At 39.9% G+C, this 15,844-nt stretch overlaps 2 protein-coding genes across 4 annotated transcripts; both read left to right on the top strand.

Annotated features, from left to right (window-relative positions):
- On the top strand, nucleotides 1–7,017 carry LOC124871133 (gastrula zinc finger protein XlCGF57.1-like). Of its 2 annotated transcripts, XM_047370180.1 has the most exons (3): nucleotides 1–139; nucleotides 4,856–4,997; nucleotides 5,062–7,017. In XM_047370180.1, exon 3 carries the CDS (start codon nucleotides 5,119–5,121, stop codon nucleotides 6,580–6,582), a length of 1,464 nt encoding a protein of 487 aa, XP_047226136.1. In that variant the 5' UTR covers nucleotides 1–139; nucleotides 4,856–4,997; nucleotides 5,062–5,118; the 3' UTR covers nucleotides 6,583–7,017. The 2 variants fall into 2 exon arrangements, with proteins under 2 accessions (XP_047226136.1, XP_047226126.1); XM_047370170.1 differs by having other exon boundaries at nucleotides 4,856–7,017.
- Nucleotides 7,018–10,399: 3,382 nt separating this feature from the next.
- On the top strand, nucleotides 10,400–15,844 carry LOC124871143 (zinc finger protein OZF-like). 2 transcript variants are annotated; one of them, XM_047370201.1, is made up of 3 exons: nucleotides 10,400–10,532; nucleotides 12,156–13,525; nucleotides 13,718–15,844. In XM_047370201.1, exon 3 carries the CDS (start codon nucleotides 13,861–13,863, stop codon nucleotides 15,418–15,420), a length of 1,560 nt encoding a protein of 519 aa, XP_047226157.1. In that variant the 5' UTR covers nucleotides 10,400–10,532; nucleotides 12,156–13,525; nucleotides 13,718–13,860; the 3' UTR covers nucleotides 15,421–15,844. The 2 variants fall into 2 exon arrangements, with proteins under 2 accessions (XP_047226157.1, XP_047226147.1); XM_047370191.1 differs by lacking the exon at nucleotides 12,156–13,525.

The raw sequence follows: 15,844 nt of genomic DNA, 5'->3' as shown, positions 1-15,844 counted from the left end.
GTTAAAGGAAGGTTTGGAGAGAGAAAAGCTAACGGGGATGTAAAGACAGCAGGTCAAACAGCGACAGGATGAGGAGAAGAAGAAAAACACATGAACATGGATGCTGAGTTCAGCCCCGATGTTCAGATGGACAGATTAGGTTTGTATGTGTTTATTCCTCCTGTTAGCTTTGTGGCTTAAAGTCAGTTTAGAACAGCTTTTATGTAGAACCATTCTAGCTGTTTGTAGATTAGCTTCTAGTGGTTAGGCTTTGACCCAGAACATGGACATTTAAAATCAAACCAGCAGCTGGAATTTAGCTCCGCCCACACAAGGTGAGTCCAGGTGAGTAAAAAAGGTGCAGGAACTCAGGTACATTGTTCCTATTTTTTAGGTCTGGAAATTTATGGTCCAAAGAAAATTTAGGATGGGGAAATGTTGAATTTTCAGGTTGAGGTCACCCAGGTTAACCCTGAATAAATTCCTGCTCGTACCTCTCCACCCAAACATGTTGAACTATGGTGTTAGGTAGGTTTTCTGAATATTTCTCTTCAGATTTCAGCTGAAAGAGCATTTAAAGAATGTGTAGATGATAACAAAGTCTTTTGGGTTCAAATAAATAAACAGCTGGAACATTTTAAAAGCCAAGAAAAAGGCAAATTTCTGTATGGGTGTGATTATTTTATGTTAGCCTTGGAAATTCCTGAAATTATGGCAGACAGTAGCATAATCACTAATACAGTGACTTAATGTAAAACTGCATGGTTATTTATTCAATCACAAAGAATAATGACATAAACATTTCTTATATAGCCACTAATGTCAACAGAGAATATTTCTGTTTTGAAACAAAAAGACATTTTGTTTAAATTATAAATCTGAAATAAAGATAAAAATGATTTTAGATTTGTTTGGTTGGTTTTGGATTTTGCACAGCACTAGAAAAGCATGTGCTCATATAAAGAGTCAGGACACTAGGACTTTTTCCAAGATTTTGTAAATGATCAATGTACGGCTGTTGTAAACGATTATTTTAGTAATCGAGTATTCTATCAATTATTCTGACGATCAATCGAGTAATCCAAAAACAAATTCTGTTTTGCTGTAGCAACTTGAGGGTGTAGAAATATATGAAAAAGAAAATGCAAGTAAACATACAGTTTAGTTTTAAAAATCACCTTTAGTTTTAAGTCTGAAATATGAAAAAAATCTTGTTCTTTTTCTAAAGTGCAAAAACAGATGAGAAATAAAACATTTCATATTGACTTAAAAATGATTTAGGCATATTGGTAAACACTGCCTTTTACAGATATTACACTAGACTTCAAGTTTAAAGTATGAAAACTCTTGTACATTTATTTCATTTTGTGAAGAATGATGACCCTGCTGCAGTAAAAGAAAATAAGCGATGATCAATGCATTTTAGGTTCAATTACTTGATTTTTTTTATGTATATATGGGAGGTTCAAAGTCACATTTAATACAAGCATTTTAGCATTACAAAAGAATCTAAATCTTGCATATTGTTTTTAAAGATTACAAAACCAAATGTGATCTTTGTAATGTTGGCAGTTGGATAAGTAAATAGGTTTAAGTTTAGAAATTTGGCTACAAAGAAGAGTTTTGTTGAGTTATTGTAAAAAGCAAACATTTATTCATGTTTTAATTAAGACTATATTATTATTATGTTGGTCCAGTGTTTGCAAAAATTAAATTTGTGGAGCAACTGAGCTGTCCACATTTCTGCAGGTTAGAGTCAGATTGTCCAGGTGATGTTTTAACACAACAATAAAGTCAACTTAAGTTTGCAATGAATAAAATACACGTTCACGGTGTACTAAGTTTATTAATCATTTGACAACAGTGACTCAGTTGCGTGTGATTTGTAAGAGCGTTAAGAATATATATTCTCATATCCAGCCATTTAGATAGATTCAAAGTCAATAGCATACATTTCATCACTGACTTTCGTACCATATAGAGCAAAACGTTGCCTTCATGTGCCATCGCCGTTTTGTTCTACAAAAGGATATCTCAAGACAGTTTTCAAATTGCATGATTGAATTTATCAATTCCAGATTTAATCCATCTTCCATCATTGTAGGCAGGCCACATTGATGTTATATTGCCCCTTAATGCTCCCTAATCTATTCAGGTCGGGTCAGTTTAACACAGTTTGATTTATTTTCCATTAAAATTGAGTACCATCTCAATGGGAGCGGGATCATTAATGGTAAAGCGGGCCCACGGTCCGAAGTTGTGAATTGTAGGGACAAACACGACGGCCTAGGCTGCTGCTAAGTACAGGAGAGCGAGAGGGGGAAGCCATGCCAAACTAGAGGACCTCTGAGGGTAAGCTAACGCTACCTATTGCTAGCTTGCCATAATAGTGCTCATTTGCACAATAAGCCCAGCGTAAAATGATTAGACAGCTGAAGACATTAGTTAATGAAATATGCTGTGACTAGCGATGCTACCCAATCAGTGACTGACAGACGTTTGACCTTGCGTTTTCATTGTGGGTCAGGATGGTTGGAACACAAGCAAGGAGGTACTGAAAATAGTATGTATGTTTCCACTTAACCATTACTAATGGAAAAGTCGAAAAAGTGAGTCAACCAGTAGCAAACCGCCCTGAGTTGTTACTAGTGGAAAGGGGGCATTATTGTGAGCATCTGTGTAGAAAACAATTGTGTTTGTGTTGAGTGGGTGTATGTGAGTGCGAGTTTGTCACCTGGAAGTGTACATTAGTAAGTGTGGTGAGAACGGTAGAAGGCAATTCACAGCACCTAAGTGCAACAAAGGACAGGTAGACCCGGCTTCAGAAGGCTGCAGCAGTCCCAGGCAGCCAGACATAACCCCAAGGCAGCTACAGGTCCTTCTCAAAATATTAGCATATTGTGATAAAGTTCATTATTTTCTATAATGTAATGATGAAAATTTAACATTCATATATTTTAGATTCATTGCACACTAACTGAAATATTTCAGGTCTTTTATTGTCTTAATACGGATGATTTTGGCATACAGCTCATGAAAACCCAAAATTCCTATCTCACAAAATTAGCATATTTCTTCCGACCAATGAAAGAAAAGTGTTTTTAATACAAAAAACGTCAACCTTCAAATAATCATGTACAGTTATGCACTCAATACTTGGTCGGGAATCCTTTTGCAGAAATGACTGCTTCAATGCGGCGTGGCATGGAGGCAATCAGCCTGTGGCACTGCTGAGGTCTTATGGAGGCCCAGGATGTTTCGATAGCGGCCTTTAGCTCATCCAGAGTGTTGGGTCTTGAGTCTCTCAACGTTCTCTTCACAATATCCCACAGATTCTCTATGGGGTTCAGGTCAGGAGAGTTGGCAGGCCAATTGAGCACAGTGATACCATGGTCAGTAAACCATTTACCAGTGGTTTTGGCACTGTGAGCAGGTGCCAGGTCGTGCTGAAAAATGAAATCTTCATCTCCATAAAGCTTTTCAGCAGATGGAAGCATGAAGTGCTCCAAAATCTCCTGATAGCTAGCTGCATTGACCCTGCCCTTGATAAAACACAGTGGACCAACACCAGCAGCTGACACGGCACCCCAGACCATCACTGACTGTGGGTACTTGACACTGGACTTCTGGCATTTTGGCATTTCCTTCTCCCCAGTCTTCCTCCAGACTCCGGCACCTTGATTTCTGAATGACATGCAGAATTTGCAGCGTTTTCTGCCACACTTTTTCCTTCCCACAGACTTCCCACTGAGGTGCCTTGATACAGCACTCTGGGAACAGCCTATTCGTTCAGAAATGTCTTTCTGTGTCTTACCCTCTTGCTTGAGGGTGTCAATAGTGGCCTTCTGGACAGCAGTCAGGTCGGCAGTCTTACCCATGATTGGGGTTTTGAGTGATGAACCAGGCTGGGAGTTTTAAAGGCCTCAGGAATCTTTTGCAGGTGTTTAGAGTTAACTTGTTGATTCAGATGATTAGGTTCATAGCTCGTTTAGAGACCCTTTTAATGATATGCTAATTTTGTGAGATAGGAATTTTGGGTTTTCATGAGCTGTATGCCAAAATCATCCGTATTAAGACAATAAAAGACCTGAAATATTTCAGTTAGTGTGCAATGAATCTAAAATATATGAATGTTAAATTTTCATCATGACATTATGGAAAATAATGAACTTTATCACAATATGCTAATTTTTTGAGAAGGACCTGTATAAGCCCTGCAAAGTAGGTTGCCAGCAAGGCACAGGGGCAACAGCCCCCGGGCCAAAGAGGCACAGGGTGAGACGTAGGGCACCGAGCCCCCCTGGCGCAGGCCAAGCCTGGGAACCAGTCCCCCCTGGTGGCCCAGTGCCTGCCCCAAGCCCCGGCAGCAAGACTGCCCCACACCAAGCATGGGAGACCTTTCAGAGTCCCCAACACGTGAGTCAGGCACCAGGTCACCGCAGCCATCGGAATCCAGAGGGACTAAGGTAGGATGGGCACATTGTACATCACCCTGGGGGGGCAGTCCCCGAGAGGTCTAGAGGGAAGAATCCCCACAAGAGCCCAGGGAAGCCCTCAACCAGCCCAACACCTCCAGCAACCATAGGCCACCAGATGGGGGCCCACCACTCCAGGACATGGCACGAGCACCCACACAGACAACACCCCACTAATGTGGGAAACCCCTGCAGGGCCCCCCTTTGGCATAGTCAGAGACTCCCAGGTCATCCCCCTGGGAGCCAGGGGACCACACCGTGCCCCCCGTGCACCGATACCCCATCATAGAATTCTGGCAGCTACATTCTTCTCAGTTTAGAGTTGGTTTATTATTCATTTAAACCACAGGGTTGCTGAATATTTTTATGGTTTATAATGTATCTTCCACTGTTGCCTGCAGATGTCGTGCAAACATTGGTGCTAAAGGAAGAGGTGCCTCAAGAGCAGATTCCTGGTGATGACCAGCAGGACCAAGAGCACCTTCACATCAAGGAGAAACGGGAGGAATTCTGGACCAGTCTGAAGGAGGAGACTAGCACCAGGTTTCCACTAACTGTAGTTCTTGTGAAGAGTGAAGATGATGAAGATAAACCTCTGTTCTCACAGGTTCATCAGCACCAACTAGAACACAGAGACCTTTCACCCAGCAACTCAACTGACCAGATGAAAGCAAAAACTGATGAGGACTGTGGAGGAGCAGAGTCCAGCAGGAACCCAGATCTGTGTGCTCGAGCAGAACTTGCTAGCTCATCAGAGACTGAAGTCAGTGATGATCAAGAGAGGGAGGAGGATGATCTGAACCACCCAGAATCTCAGCTGGAACACTTGTCAGACTCTTGGTCCAAAACTGAAGAGCGTGAGAATGAGTGGAAGGCCGAGCAAGTCAACAAATCTAGCTGCTCTGAATGTGATAAACTAGTTAACAAGTGCTCCCTTCAGAGACACATAAGGGGCAGGTCCAAAAAAAGATCTACAAGCTGTTTGGTTAATAAGGAAGGTTCCAGAGAGAAAGACCTGACAAGTCTAAAATGTTTGAGCTGTGATGACTGCGGAAAGTGTTTTAACACACAGAAGTATTTAAACATACACATGAGAATCCATGGAGATAAAGCAGTTGTTTGTGACGTATGTGGCCAAAGATTTAACCTTAAATCATATTTAAACACCCACATGAGAATCCACAAAGGAGAGAAACCTTTTGGTTGTGATGACTGTGGGCAGAAGTTTGGGTATAAATCAGCTTTAAAGAGACACATGAAAATCCACACAGGGCAGATACAAATTGGGTGTGATGTTTGTGGACAAACCTTTAGTTATAGGTCAGCTTTAAACCGACACATGAGAATCCACACTATGGAAAAAGCATTTGTTTGTGACGTATGTGGCCGAAGTTTTCATCAAAAGTCCTATTTGGACATACACATGAGAATCCACACTGGTGAGAAACCATTTGGTTGTGAAACCTGTGGACAAAGGTTTTCAGACAAGTCGCATTTTAACTTGCACATGAGAACCCACACAGGAGAGAAACCCTTTCTCTGCAATGCTTGTGGACAGAGGTTTAGCGTGAAGTCCAACTTAAACAAGCACCTGAGGATCCACACAGGTGTCAAACCATTTAGCTGTCAAATTTGTGGACATAAATTTCACCAAAAATCAAATTTAAACAAACACATCAGAATCCACACAGGAAACCAACAATTTAGTTGTGTTGCTTGCGGACAAAGATGTAGTGATAAGTCCGCTTTAAACATACACATGGTAATTCACACAGGCGAGAAACCCTTTAGTTGTAGTCTATGTGGACAAAGGTTTAGCGTGAAGTCAAACTTAAATAAACACATGAAGATTCACACAGGAGACAAACCATTTGGTTGTCATGTTTGTGGTCAAAAATTTCCCCAAAAGTCAAATTTAAACAAACACATGAGAATCCACACAGGAGACAAACCCTTCGCTTGTGATGTTTGTAGCCGGAGATTTAACCAAAAGTCAGCTTTAAACAGACACATGAGAATCCACACAGGAGACAAACCCTTCGCTTGTGATGTTTGTAGCTGGAGATTTAACCAAAAGTCAGCTTTAAACAGACACATGAGAATCCACACAGGAGGGGGAACTGTTTAGATGTGGATTTAAAGACAACTGTGGAAGTAAAACACGGCTATCTACTCCTACATCCTTGAAAATTGGTATTAATGTTTGTAAAGCGCAATTACTTTAACTTTAAATATTCAAAACTTTGGAATGAAATAATTTGCGTTAAATGTCTAATCTGGTTTTTAGGAAATGCAAAAAGGGTAGAGTGGCCCTCTAAAGGCTGGCCCCCAAGGCTGACTCAAGGGACTTTGTTCCAGTACTTCCCAGCCTTGAGAGACGGGGGTGAACTCGGAACGGAGGAGAGACCCAGCTGACATTCTTTGCTGGTCACTGAGACAGTCGGCAACAAAATAAGTCTTGTCTTTTATATTTGTCCAGTTTGTGACCATCTCTCATCAGTGAATGCCTAAAATAATAGATTTGCATGTTTTTTGTTTTAATTAAATTGTCACTTTAAATCAACTAATAGTTCCTGGTGATTTTTCTTATAGGGTTTGGATGACATGTTCTTTCCAAAAGCAAATTAGTGGTTAGAATTAGGTTTAAACACCTCGTCTCTTTTCAATGTGTAATAATTCATGGTACCACGGAAAAGAAGTCTTCACATTGAATTTGTGGCCCATTCTCTCTATCCAGTGGATTCAGATTAGGGAAGTCACAGCAGATGAACACTCTTATGCCTCTTTTCCATTAGCACATGATCTATCTGGGTCGGATCCAAACAAGAAAAAACATACGAGCCTAGACTGCTGCTCCGTTTATGGTTGCTGTCAGAGTGAAAGAAGAGAACCAGAGAAGGTTCTGTGCAGCGAGACCCGAAGCACTGCGGATCAGTACAGGGGAGAGAGGGAAGCCATCCGGTGTCAAACGGAAAGATATGACCTAGAGGCAGTGAGAGGGTAGGCTAACGCTAACTAATGCTAGCTTGCTATAGCAGTCATATTGACAATAAGCCCAATGAAAACAATTTAACAGCTGAAAATATTAGTTTCTGAAATTTGCTGTTACTTGTGGTGCCGCCCCCTAGGGGCAATACGGACTCGATGCTGTTATTCCTTAGAAAGATGATAGAGGTCTAATGGTGCACCAACACTTTACCATGGGTTTTCAGTTTGGTGTCCATGTGTGCCAAACAAATAGAGCGTGAGTGGTGAACACATGCAGAATGTTTATGTGCAGGACTGAAGGCTCCCACAGAGTCCGATGTACTGGAAGTGGCGTGAAATCTGCTCATTCTACCGACGTTGGAGGTTTCATAGTCGAACGGACCAATTTCCTATACTTTCTGCCACGGCGTCATTTGACAAGGAGGAAGAGCTAACTTGCCTCGTAGCTTTGAAAAGACAAAAAGAAAAGATGGTGGTATTAAAGGCCATTAAACCCGACTAGGGAATAACCTGTTAAGCCTTAAGGGTTTTAAAATCAATTTCTGCCTGAAATTACATACCTGAAATAAATCAAGTATAGCTCCACAGTTATGTCTACATGCAAACTTTTAGTACCTGTGTAAAGGTAAGACATAAAAGAACATTTTTCAAGTGGAAGCACTATTGTAACTTTGACATAGTAACATATGTCTGATTTATTTGTGATAAATGACACATTTTTATGTCAGTTCTGTGATGAAAATGATCAAACATATCAAATCAAAATCGTCCATTTTAATCTGTTTCTGTTCGCCAATAATGAAACAGATCCATTGGACCACGATCCTGGAAGCTCGGAGTGCTGGGAAAGACTGATGAACAGAGGAAAATATTCATTTAATCACGGTGTGTCCTCATTGCAACATTTAACAATAATGTTCCAACTTCCTCTTTCTAAAAGGATGCAGCCCTAATGCATCACAAAATAAAATAGTGTAAGAATAACATGGCATGAATGCAACATATGTTCTGTTACAGAGTTCAGATGTTGCAATATGATCAGAAACATATTTTTATATTTATTTTATTTTGTGAAATCCTAAAGATAAAATATGTCACTACCTTCTACTGTTGATGGAAAGATACAGTGACACAAAGAAGTGTATCAGAATATGATAAAAAGTGAACTTTATTATAACGCTTCTTATTGATCCAGCTTTATATTACAGTTTTGGGTTTTAAAAAAGCTGGTTTTAACTGTCCATCCATTAGTTGTCCTAAATCTTTTGATTTAGAGAAATATAGGTTTCACTTAATTTTTTTAAATACTCGCCATGTTGCTGACTTTATGCATTTTTATCCTCGCTTTTCCTTTGATTTAGTTGGATCTGAAGAAAAACCTGCGCTGACCTGAATTCAGTCAATGTAAACAAATCTTAGCACATTCTGATGGACATACTGATATTAATTTATTCTGTTCATATCAACAAGGGTTAATGTGAGCAGCAGCTTGATAATTCAAGACTGATGCTTTTTATATATTTTAGTTTAATAACTCAGGAAAGAGGCAAAACCAAACTCTTTAGGTGTGTTTCCACTGCATGAACCTTTTCCAGGAACCAGGGTAGATGTTTGGAGACTCTTTTTGGACCTGTGTTCCCCAGCATCTACCAGCATTTGCCCCAGAAAATGCTCCCTGTTGGGAGGCAGTACTGTACGAGCTTTGTGGCTCTTTCAACATGAAGGTTCTCTGCAGCATTTAATGGTCAACATAAAAAGTAAATCAGCTTTTTCAAAAGAAATAAACATGTCTTGTAAACTTGATAGATTTCAGACAGTGAGCTATTTGGACCACTGAACAAAAGACAACTATTCTAAACCTGAAATAACAGATGCATAATGAGGAGAAGTGATACTTTGATTCATGCTCAGAGAAGGATCATTTATAAGCATGGACCTTTTCTAGAGATTGATCACTTCTTTTAGTTCAAATCATAATTTCCTCCATGTTCTGGAAAATCCACACAAAACATCTAGATTATATTAAATCATTGATTTCTTCTCTGATATAAACTGTTCATGCCTTAAAATGTACAACTTGCTGCCTTGATATAGCTCCCATAATAATAAAAAAAATGCCCTTAGCTGTGTCGTCTAATATATTTTAGATTAGATCATAAACACTTCTCTATGGTCCAAACAGGGAGGGTGGACAGACCCCACAAATAAAAAACTGACTTGTGACCCTGCATTCGATAGTGAAGGGAACCTGTCACCAACAACACAGAGAAACCATGACCCAGATCATCCTCCACCTCCTCGCAAGAAGAAATTACATAAATTATTTAACAACATTAAAATTTGCCTAAATAACAATTATTGGATAAAAAATAATACAAAAGAAAAGAGTTGAGCATTATAAAATAATCAAATCAGCTGAGCCAAACTACAATGAACAAATAAAACTAAAGTAACAAAAACACAGATCCTGCTTACAGATTCTGTGTTGATCATATTTCTATATATTTACTAATATCTATATAGCCTATATAAAAAACAAATTAAATTGTATATAAACAACTTCCTATGACCTATGTAGTCTTGTTATATTTTCCAACAATAACAGATTTTCTCACTTTTATGTTAAAGCTCAACTTTCAATTCAGCAAATAATAGAATATTTTTCCTACGAGCCAAATAAAAAACCCTGTAAAATTTGAAGCAATCAATTTTTTTTCATGGTAAATTGTTTTTCAACCAGTTAAAACATCGTGTTTCTCAGATTTACCTGGCCCGCCCATCCCCTGCCAATATGGCGGATGAATGTCAGTGCCCTGTGTGGGCGTGACTTCCGGGTCTCGTTTCGATGACGTAAGTTGAGGCCTCTCCTTCTACAGCAGCGGCAGTCGGAGGCTTCTCTTGTGATTTTAGTAGTTAGACGGTTTAAAGCTGAGCTCTGACTGTTCAGTAACGGTTAAAGGAAGTTCTGGAGAGAGAAAAGTCAACAGAGATGTAGAGACAGCAGCTCCGACAGCGACTCGAGGCAGCAGAGGAAAAGAGACCAAAACATGGACGCCGCTTTCAGCCCCGATGTTCAGATGGACAGATTCGGTTCGTATGTTTTCATTCTTCATGTCGCTGCTGACTTTAGTTACAGTTTAGGAGCAGATATTAGGCGGCTGATAGATTCTATCTTGTCAGGAATGCATGAAGCTGTTGTCTGCGTCCGTGGTTCGACTTGTTACGGTGTGTCAGATCTGCTGGGGTCCAGTTTATCTGGTGACCGTCTCTGTGCAGGGCACAGGTTTCATGAACAGGGGCTCTGCGTCGATCCCTGATCAAAATGGCGCAAAGTTACAGAATTGGTTTGAATATTGCCCCGTTTACTTTTTAAACATGCATCAATCACAGTTATTATTTATGTGCGATATCTTTATTTTGATCCGTTTCATAAGAATTAAAAAATAAATTCAATTCAATTGAAAAATACTTTATTAATCCCGAAGGGAAATTAAATGTTGTTGTAGCTCATATTATGAAGGTTTCCTCAAAGAGCCGTTGTAGATGCTGATGGCTGTGGGCAGGAAGGATCTCCTGTAGCTCCATCTTACAGCAGATCTGAAGAAGCCTCTGACTGAAGACACTCTGTTGTTGTAGGACAGTCTGATGAAGAGGATGCTCAGGGTTCTCCATAATGTTCTTCATTTTATGAAGAATCCTTCTTTCCACAATGATCTCCAGAGGTTCCAGTGGAGTCCCCAGAACAGAACCAGCCTTCTTTATCAGCCTGTTGAGCTTTTTTAAGTCCCTGGTTCTGATGCTGCTTCCCCAGCAGATGATGGAGAAGAGATCACACTCAACAGACAATTTAAACAGCAACAATTAATTTAGGAAAACAAATATGAAACAGGGTGAATAAGCTCATTTAAACACCATCCACTGTTACTACCGCCTAAAAACAGGCCATAGAAATATCATGTAAGGAGTTATTGATTTAAACCTAAATCTTCTTTTTGTTCGGTTTTCAACGCAGCAAACTGTCCAACACGCTACTGAGCTATAATATAATTTATCTGTTTTTTTATATGCGCTTCAGTTTTTATTTTCTCTGGACAAAGTGTGACATTTTTCATTAAAACATATTGGTTTATGTAGATAGTCTTTCACTGCAGTTCATTTTTTGCATCTGTAACTTTAAACAGTCTTTGGATATTTAAGGACAGATTTTTATTAAACGCTTTCTTGATAATTTGCATTGTTTTAAGAATGACCAAATCATTAAGTTTCATTGCTTTCAACTGGTTGGGTTGACTCAGAAGGTTTATACCTCATTTTATGTACAACCTTTTTTCTTCTATGTGTCACATATGGAACAATTATACAAAATATATGTTCAGAAAATAGTTGCTCGAACCTTTTAATGAATTGAAGATAATTATTTAGGCTTCAAAAGGAAATAAAAGTCTTAAAAACTTAAATGCTCATTTGGATGTGGATTAGCTGTAGGCTTCCTTCAGGAAATCAGATTATTTGACTTCAGATTGGAACTAGTCTGACAGTATTTTAATCCCCTGAGAAAGACCTTTTAGTAAGTAAAGGACCTGTACTGGAAACTGTTAACAACCCTCGTGTTTGTGGTGTTTCACGATGAAATTACCATTTAGACTATAAACCTTGTAAAACTGTTATTCAGTTTTGTAACTTTTCATTTTTCATTTAACTTTCTCTATTCAGGCACTCCCACTGAGGTCCCATCCCTTCCAGTTGAGCTTAAGGTGCACTCCCAGTATACTTTTCTGACAAACATGGTGCAGAGGAAATGTGCCAATAGATGAAAATATGTCAGCCTGACATGGCCAGCTGATGTCAACGTCAGTTTTCATCTCTGAACCATCCCAAATATTGTTTATGACAGATAATAATATTATTACCTTTTACATTTACTTATTGATATCTTTGACACACAAAAAACAAACTAGAATATAGAATCCCTGCTAAACATACTAGTAGTTTTTGATTGCTTATTTCATAGTAACAGATCTTTCTTCCACCCCTTTAAATAACATAAGTCTATCAAGTTAATATTAGCTGCTTAATTATCACATCTGTCTGCTTGGGGAACCAGCCTGCAGTCAGCTGCTTAACATCACATGTGCATCCTGCTAAATGTAGTTTTAAACAAATGTTTCCAGATGAATTTCTCTGTCTTGCTAGCAAAAGGAATGTGTTATAGCCTTCTTTCAGCCAGCTAACTGGAAGTGCACAGCTTTTCTTTTTGCAGCACACAGCCAGGACTTTAGTGCCGTTTCCAGCATTTTATTGGAAACACTTTAAACCGTTGGAAACTTTGTTAAAAACCTAATTTTTATTAATCTTGGTCTGTCTTGATAAGTAGTAAAGGGCAGCACTGGTTGATTTTTTTAAACATCTGTTAAAGGATCTTAACTCTGTTTAAGAAGGTTATCACTGTGAAAATAACAGAAATTAAGGTTGGGGGCATCAGAACACCAGAATGTTGTCGTGATCCGAGCTCCGCCTCATCTCTTCTCTGCCTGCTGTGACTGAAGGTGGAAAGCTGGAATCTAAAACATCTTACAGTTGCATCCTAACAGAGTTCGGAGTAACTTTGATTAAGGTAAAGTCCGAAGAGGGTCTTCTTCTTTTCCCTGTCTCCCAACATCACTCAGTGGCTGAACAGGTTGTGGGGATCTGTGGAGGATTTGTGGGATTACACGGACGGAAACAGAGCTGTAGTTCTAGCTGCTTGGATAGAACAATGCTAGACTTCTTCTCTAGTTTCCCGAACAACATTTCACTTCCAATCCAAAAGTCTTCTTCAGTTCTGATCCTGGGTTTGTTCCCTGCTAATTAGTGGTAGTTGAAACAATCACCCAAAAGGGTCGTTAAGGTCACACGAGTCTCTGAGCTGCTATCAGAGCTAAAGTCCACGAAGAAGATTGACCGCTACCTGCCTGGAAGATCTGGTTCATGCTGGATGTGCTGCAGGCATGATGGTGGAGCATTGAATGAAAGATGTCTCTGGACACTGATCTGTTGAAGATCTTGGTGAAGATGGGCAGCTGGTCCAAAACCTCTGTAATAAGGTAATGCTTCCTGGTTCTGGTCAGAAGTTGGCAGATAAATTCTTCATGGCTCAGTTGTTTCATTAATCAACGTGTAAATGCTCTCAGTCTCATTAACTGATGATGATGATGATCGGATTCCTTCACTAATTGTGTTTTACTAAAATAATTAATTCTTTAACGAGGTGTGTCTTCTCTTTGTGTCGTCTGCAGATGTTCAGCAGATTCATTTGGTTAAAGAAGAAGCTCCTGAACAACAGAGTCCTGGTGGTGGCGAGCAGGACACAGAGCTTCTTCACATCAAGGAGGAACCTTGGACCAGTCTGGAGGAAGAGCAGCTCAGTGTGAAGGCGGAGATGGACCCCACCAGGTTTCCACTAACTGTAGTTGTGAAAAGTGAGGACGAGGAAGATAAACCTCTGTTCTCACAACTTCATGAACACCAAACAAAAGGCAGAGATCTTCCACCCATCAGCTCAGCTGATCTGATGAAAGCAGAAACTGATGAAGAGGACTGTAGAGGAGCAGAGTCCAGCAGGAACCCAGATCTAAATACTCACAGAGACACTTCCAACTCTTCAGAGACTGATGTCAGTGATGATGAAGAGGAGGATGATGTGAACCATCCTGAGCTTCAGATGGATCACCTGTCAGACTCTGGGTCTGAAACTGAGGACAGTGAGAATGACTGGAAGGAGAGCAGAGCTGCCGAGTCCGGAGGACACGCTGTCACCAAGTCTTTGAGCTGCTCTGAGTGTGGTCAACAATTTGTTAACAAGCGCTCTCTTCAGAGACACGTGACGGGCAATTCAAGAAGAAGATCCTCAAACTGTTCAGCTAAAGCAGGTTTTAAGAAGAAGAAAAATGTTGACTCACTGAAAGTCCAGACTGGTTTAAAATGTTTTACCTGTGATGACTGTGGTAAAAGTTTTAACTTAAAAACCTCTCTGAATCGACACCTGAGAATCCACACAGGAGAGAAACCATTTGGCTGTGATGTCTGTGGGCAAAGATTCAACCAAAAGTCTCACCTAAAAATTCACAGGAGAATCCACACAGGAGAGAAACCGTTTGGTTGTGATGCGTGTGAACTGAGATTTAACCAAAAGTCAAGCCTAAATTTACACATGAGAATCCACTCAGAGGAGAAACCATTTAGCTGTGATGATTGTGAGCAAAGATTCAACAAAAAATCTGATTTAAACAAACACAAGAGAATCCACTTAGACGAGAAACCATTTGGTTGTGATGTCTGTGGGAAAAGATTCAGTCGAAAGACTGATTTAAACATGCACACAAGAGTCCACACAGGAGACAAACCTTTCAGATGTGATGTTTGTGGACAAACATTTAGCCTGAAGGCTAATTTAAACAAACACATCAGGATTCACACAGGAGACAAACCGTTCGGTTGCCTCTTTTGTGAACAAAGATTTAACAGAAGGTCACATTTAAACATACATGTCAGAATCCACACTGGAGAAAAACCATTTGTTTGTGACGTTTGCGGTCAAAGATTCAGTGATAAGTCGGCTGTAAACAAACACATGAGGATCCACACAGGAGACAAACCTTTTGGTTGTGATGTTTGTGGAAAAGGATTTAACCAAAAGTCAAGTTTAAACAAGCACATGCGGATCCATACTGGTGACAAACCATTTGGTTGTGATGTTTGTGGACAAAGTTTTAACCAAAAGTCAACTTTAAAAATACACATGAGGATCCACACAGGAGACAAACCGTTTGGTTGTCACGTGTGCAGACAAAGATTTAACCACAAATCAAACTTAAACAAGCACATGAGGATCCATACAGGAGAAAAACCCTACGGTTGTCATAATTGCGGGAAAAGATTTTACCAAAAGCCTCATTTAAACAGACACATGAGAATCCACATAGGAGAGGAAGCAGTTTAGATGTAGACATTAAAAGCTTATTCCAGCCGGGAGACCCTGAAGAGTGCTTTCCCAGGACCCTAATCTCCTGAAAGCAATCATACCCTGGCCATTAGGGGTCCCAAACCGGACCGCTCACATCGCTTACATCCAGTTGCATGAGAGGGTCCTACTGCAGAACGGCTGTTGCCTCAGTGCCATTGGTCCGAGGATTCAGGTCAACTCCCAGCACAGCAGCGGGGTCCAGAATGCCATTAGAAATAGTGAAAATACACCTATACATCCTTCATATCAGAAGTTTCATAGCGGTTATGGTTTAAAAGCGAAGTACAGTCGCTCTGAACTGTGTGGAAAGGTATAACTTAAAAGGATTTTAAATGAACTGCTCTGATCCAGACACCTGAGTTTACGGTTGTGAAAATAAAAGCCGTGATTTTCAACCATA

This window comes from Girardinichthys multiradiatus, chromosome 1 (assembly GCF_021462225.1).
Source record: "Girardinichthys multiradiatus isolate DD_20200921_A chromosome 1, DD_fGirMul_XY1, whole genome shotgun sequence".
Taxonomy (NCBI): Eukaryota; Metazoa; Chordata; class Actinopteri; order Cyprinodontiformes; family Goodeidae; genus Girardinichthys; species Girardinichthys multiradiatus.
Note: the sequence above shows the minus strand (reverse complement) of the source record. Positions and strands in the feature narration are given on the sequence as shown.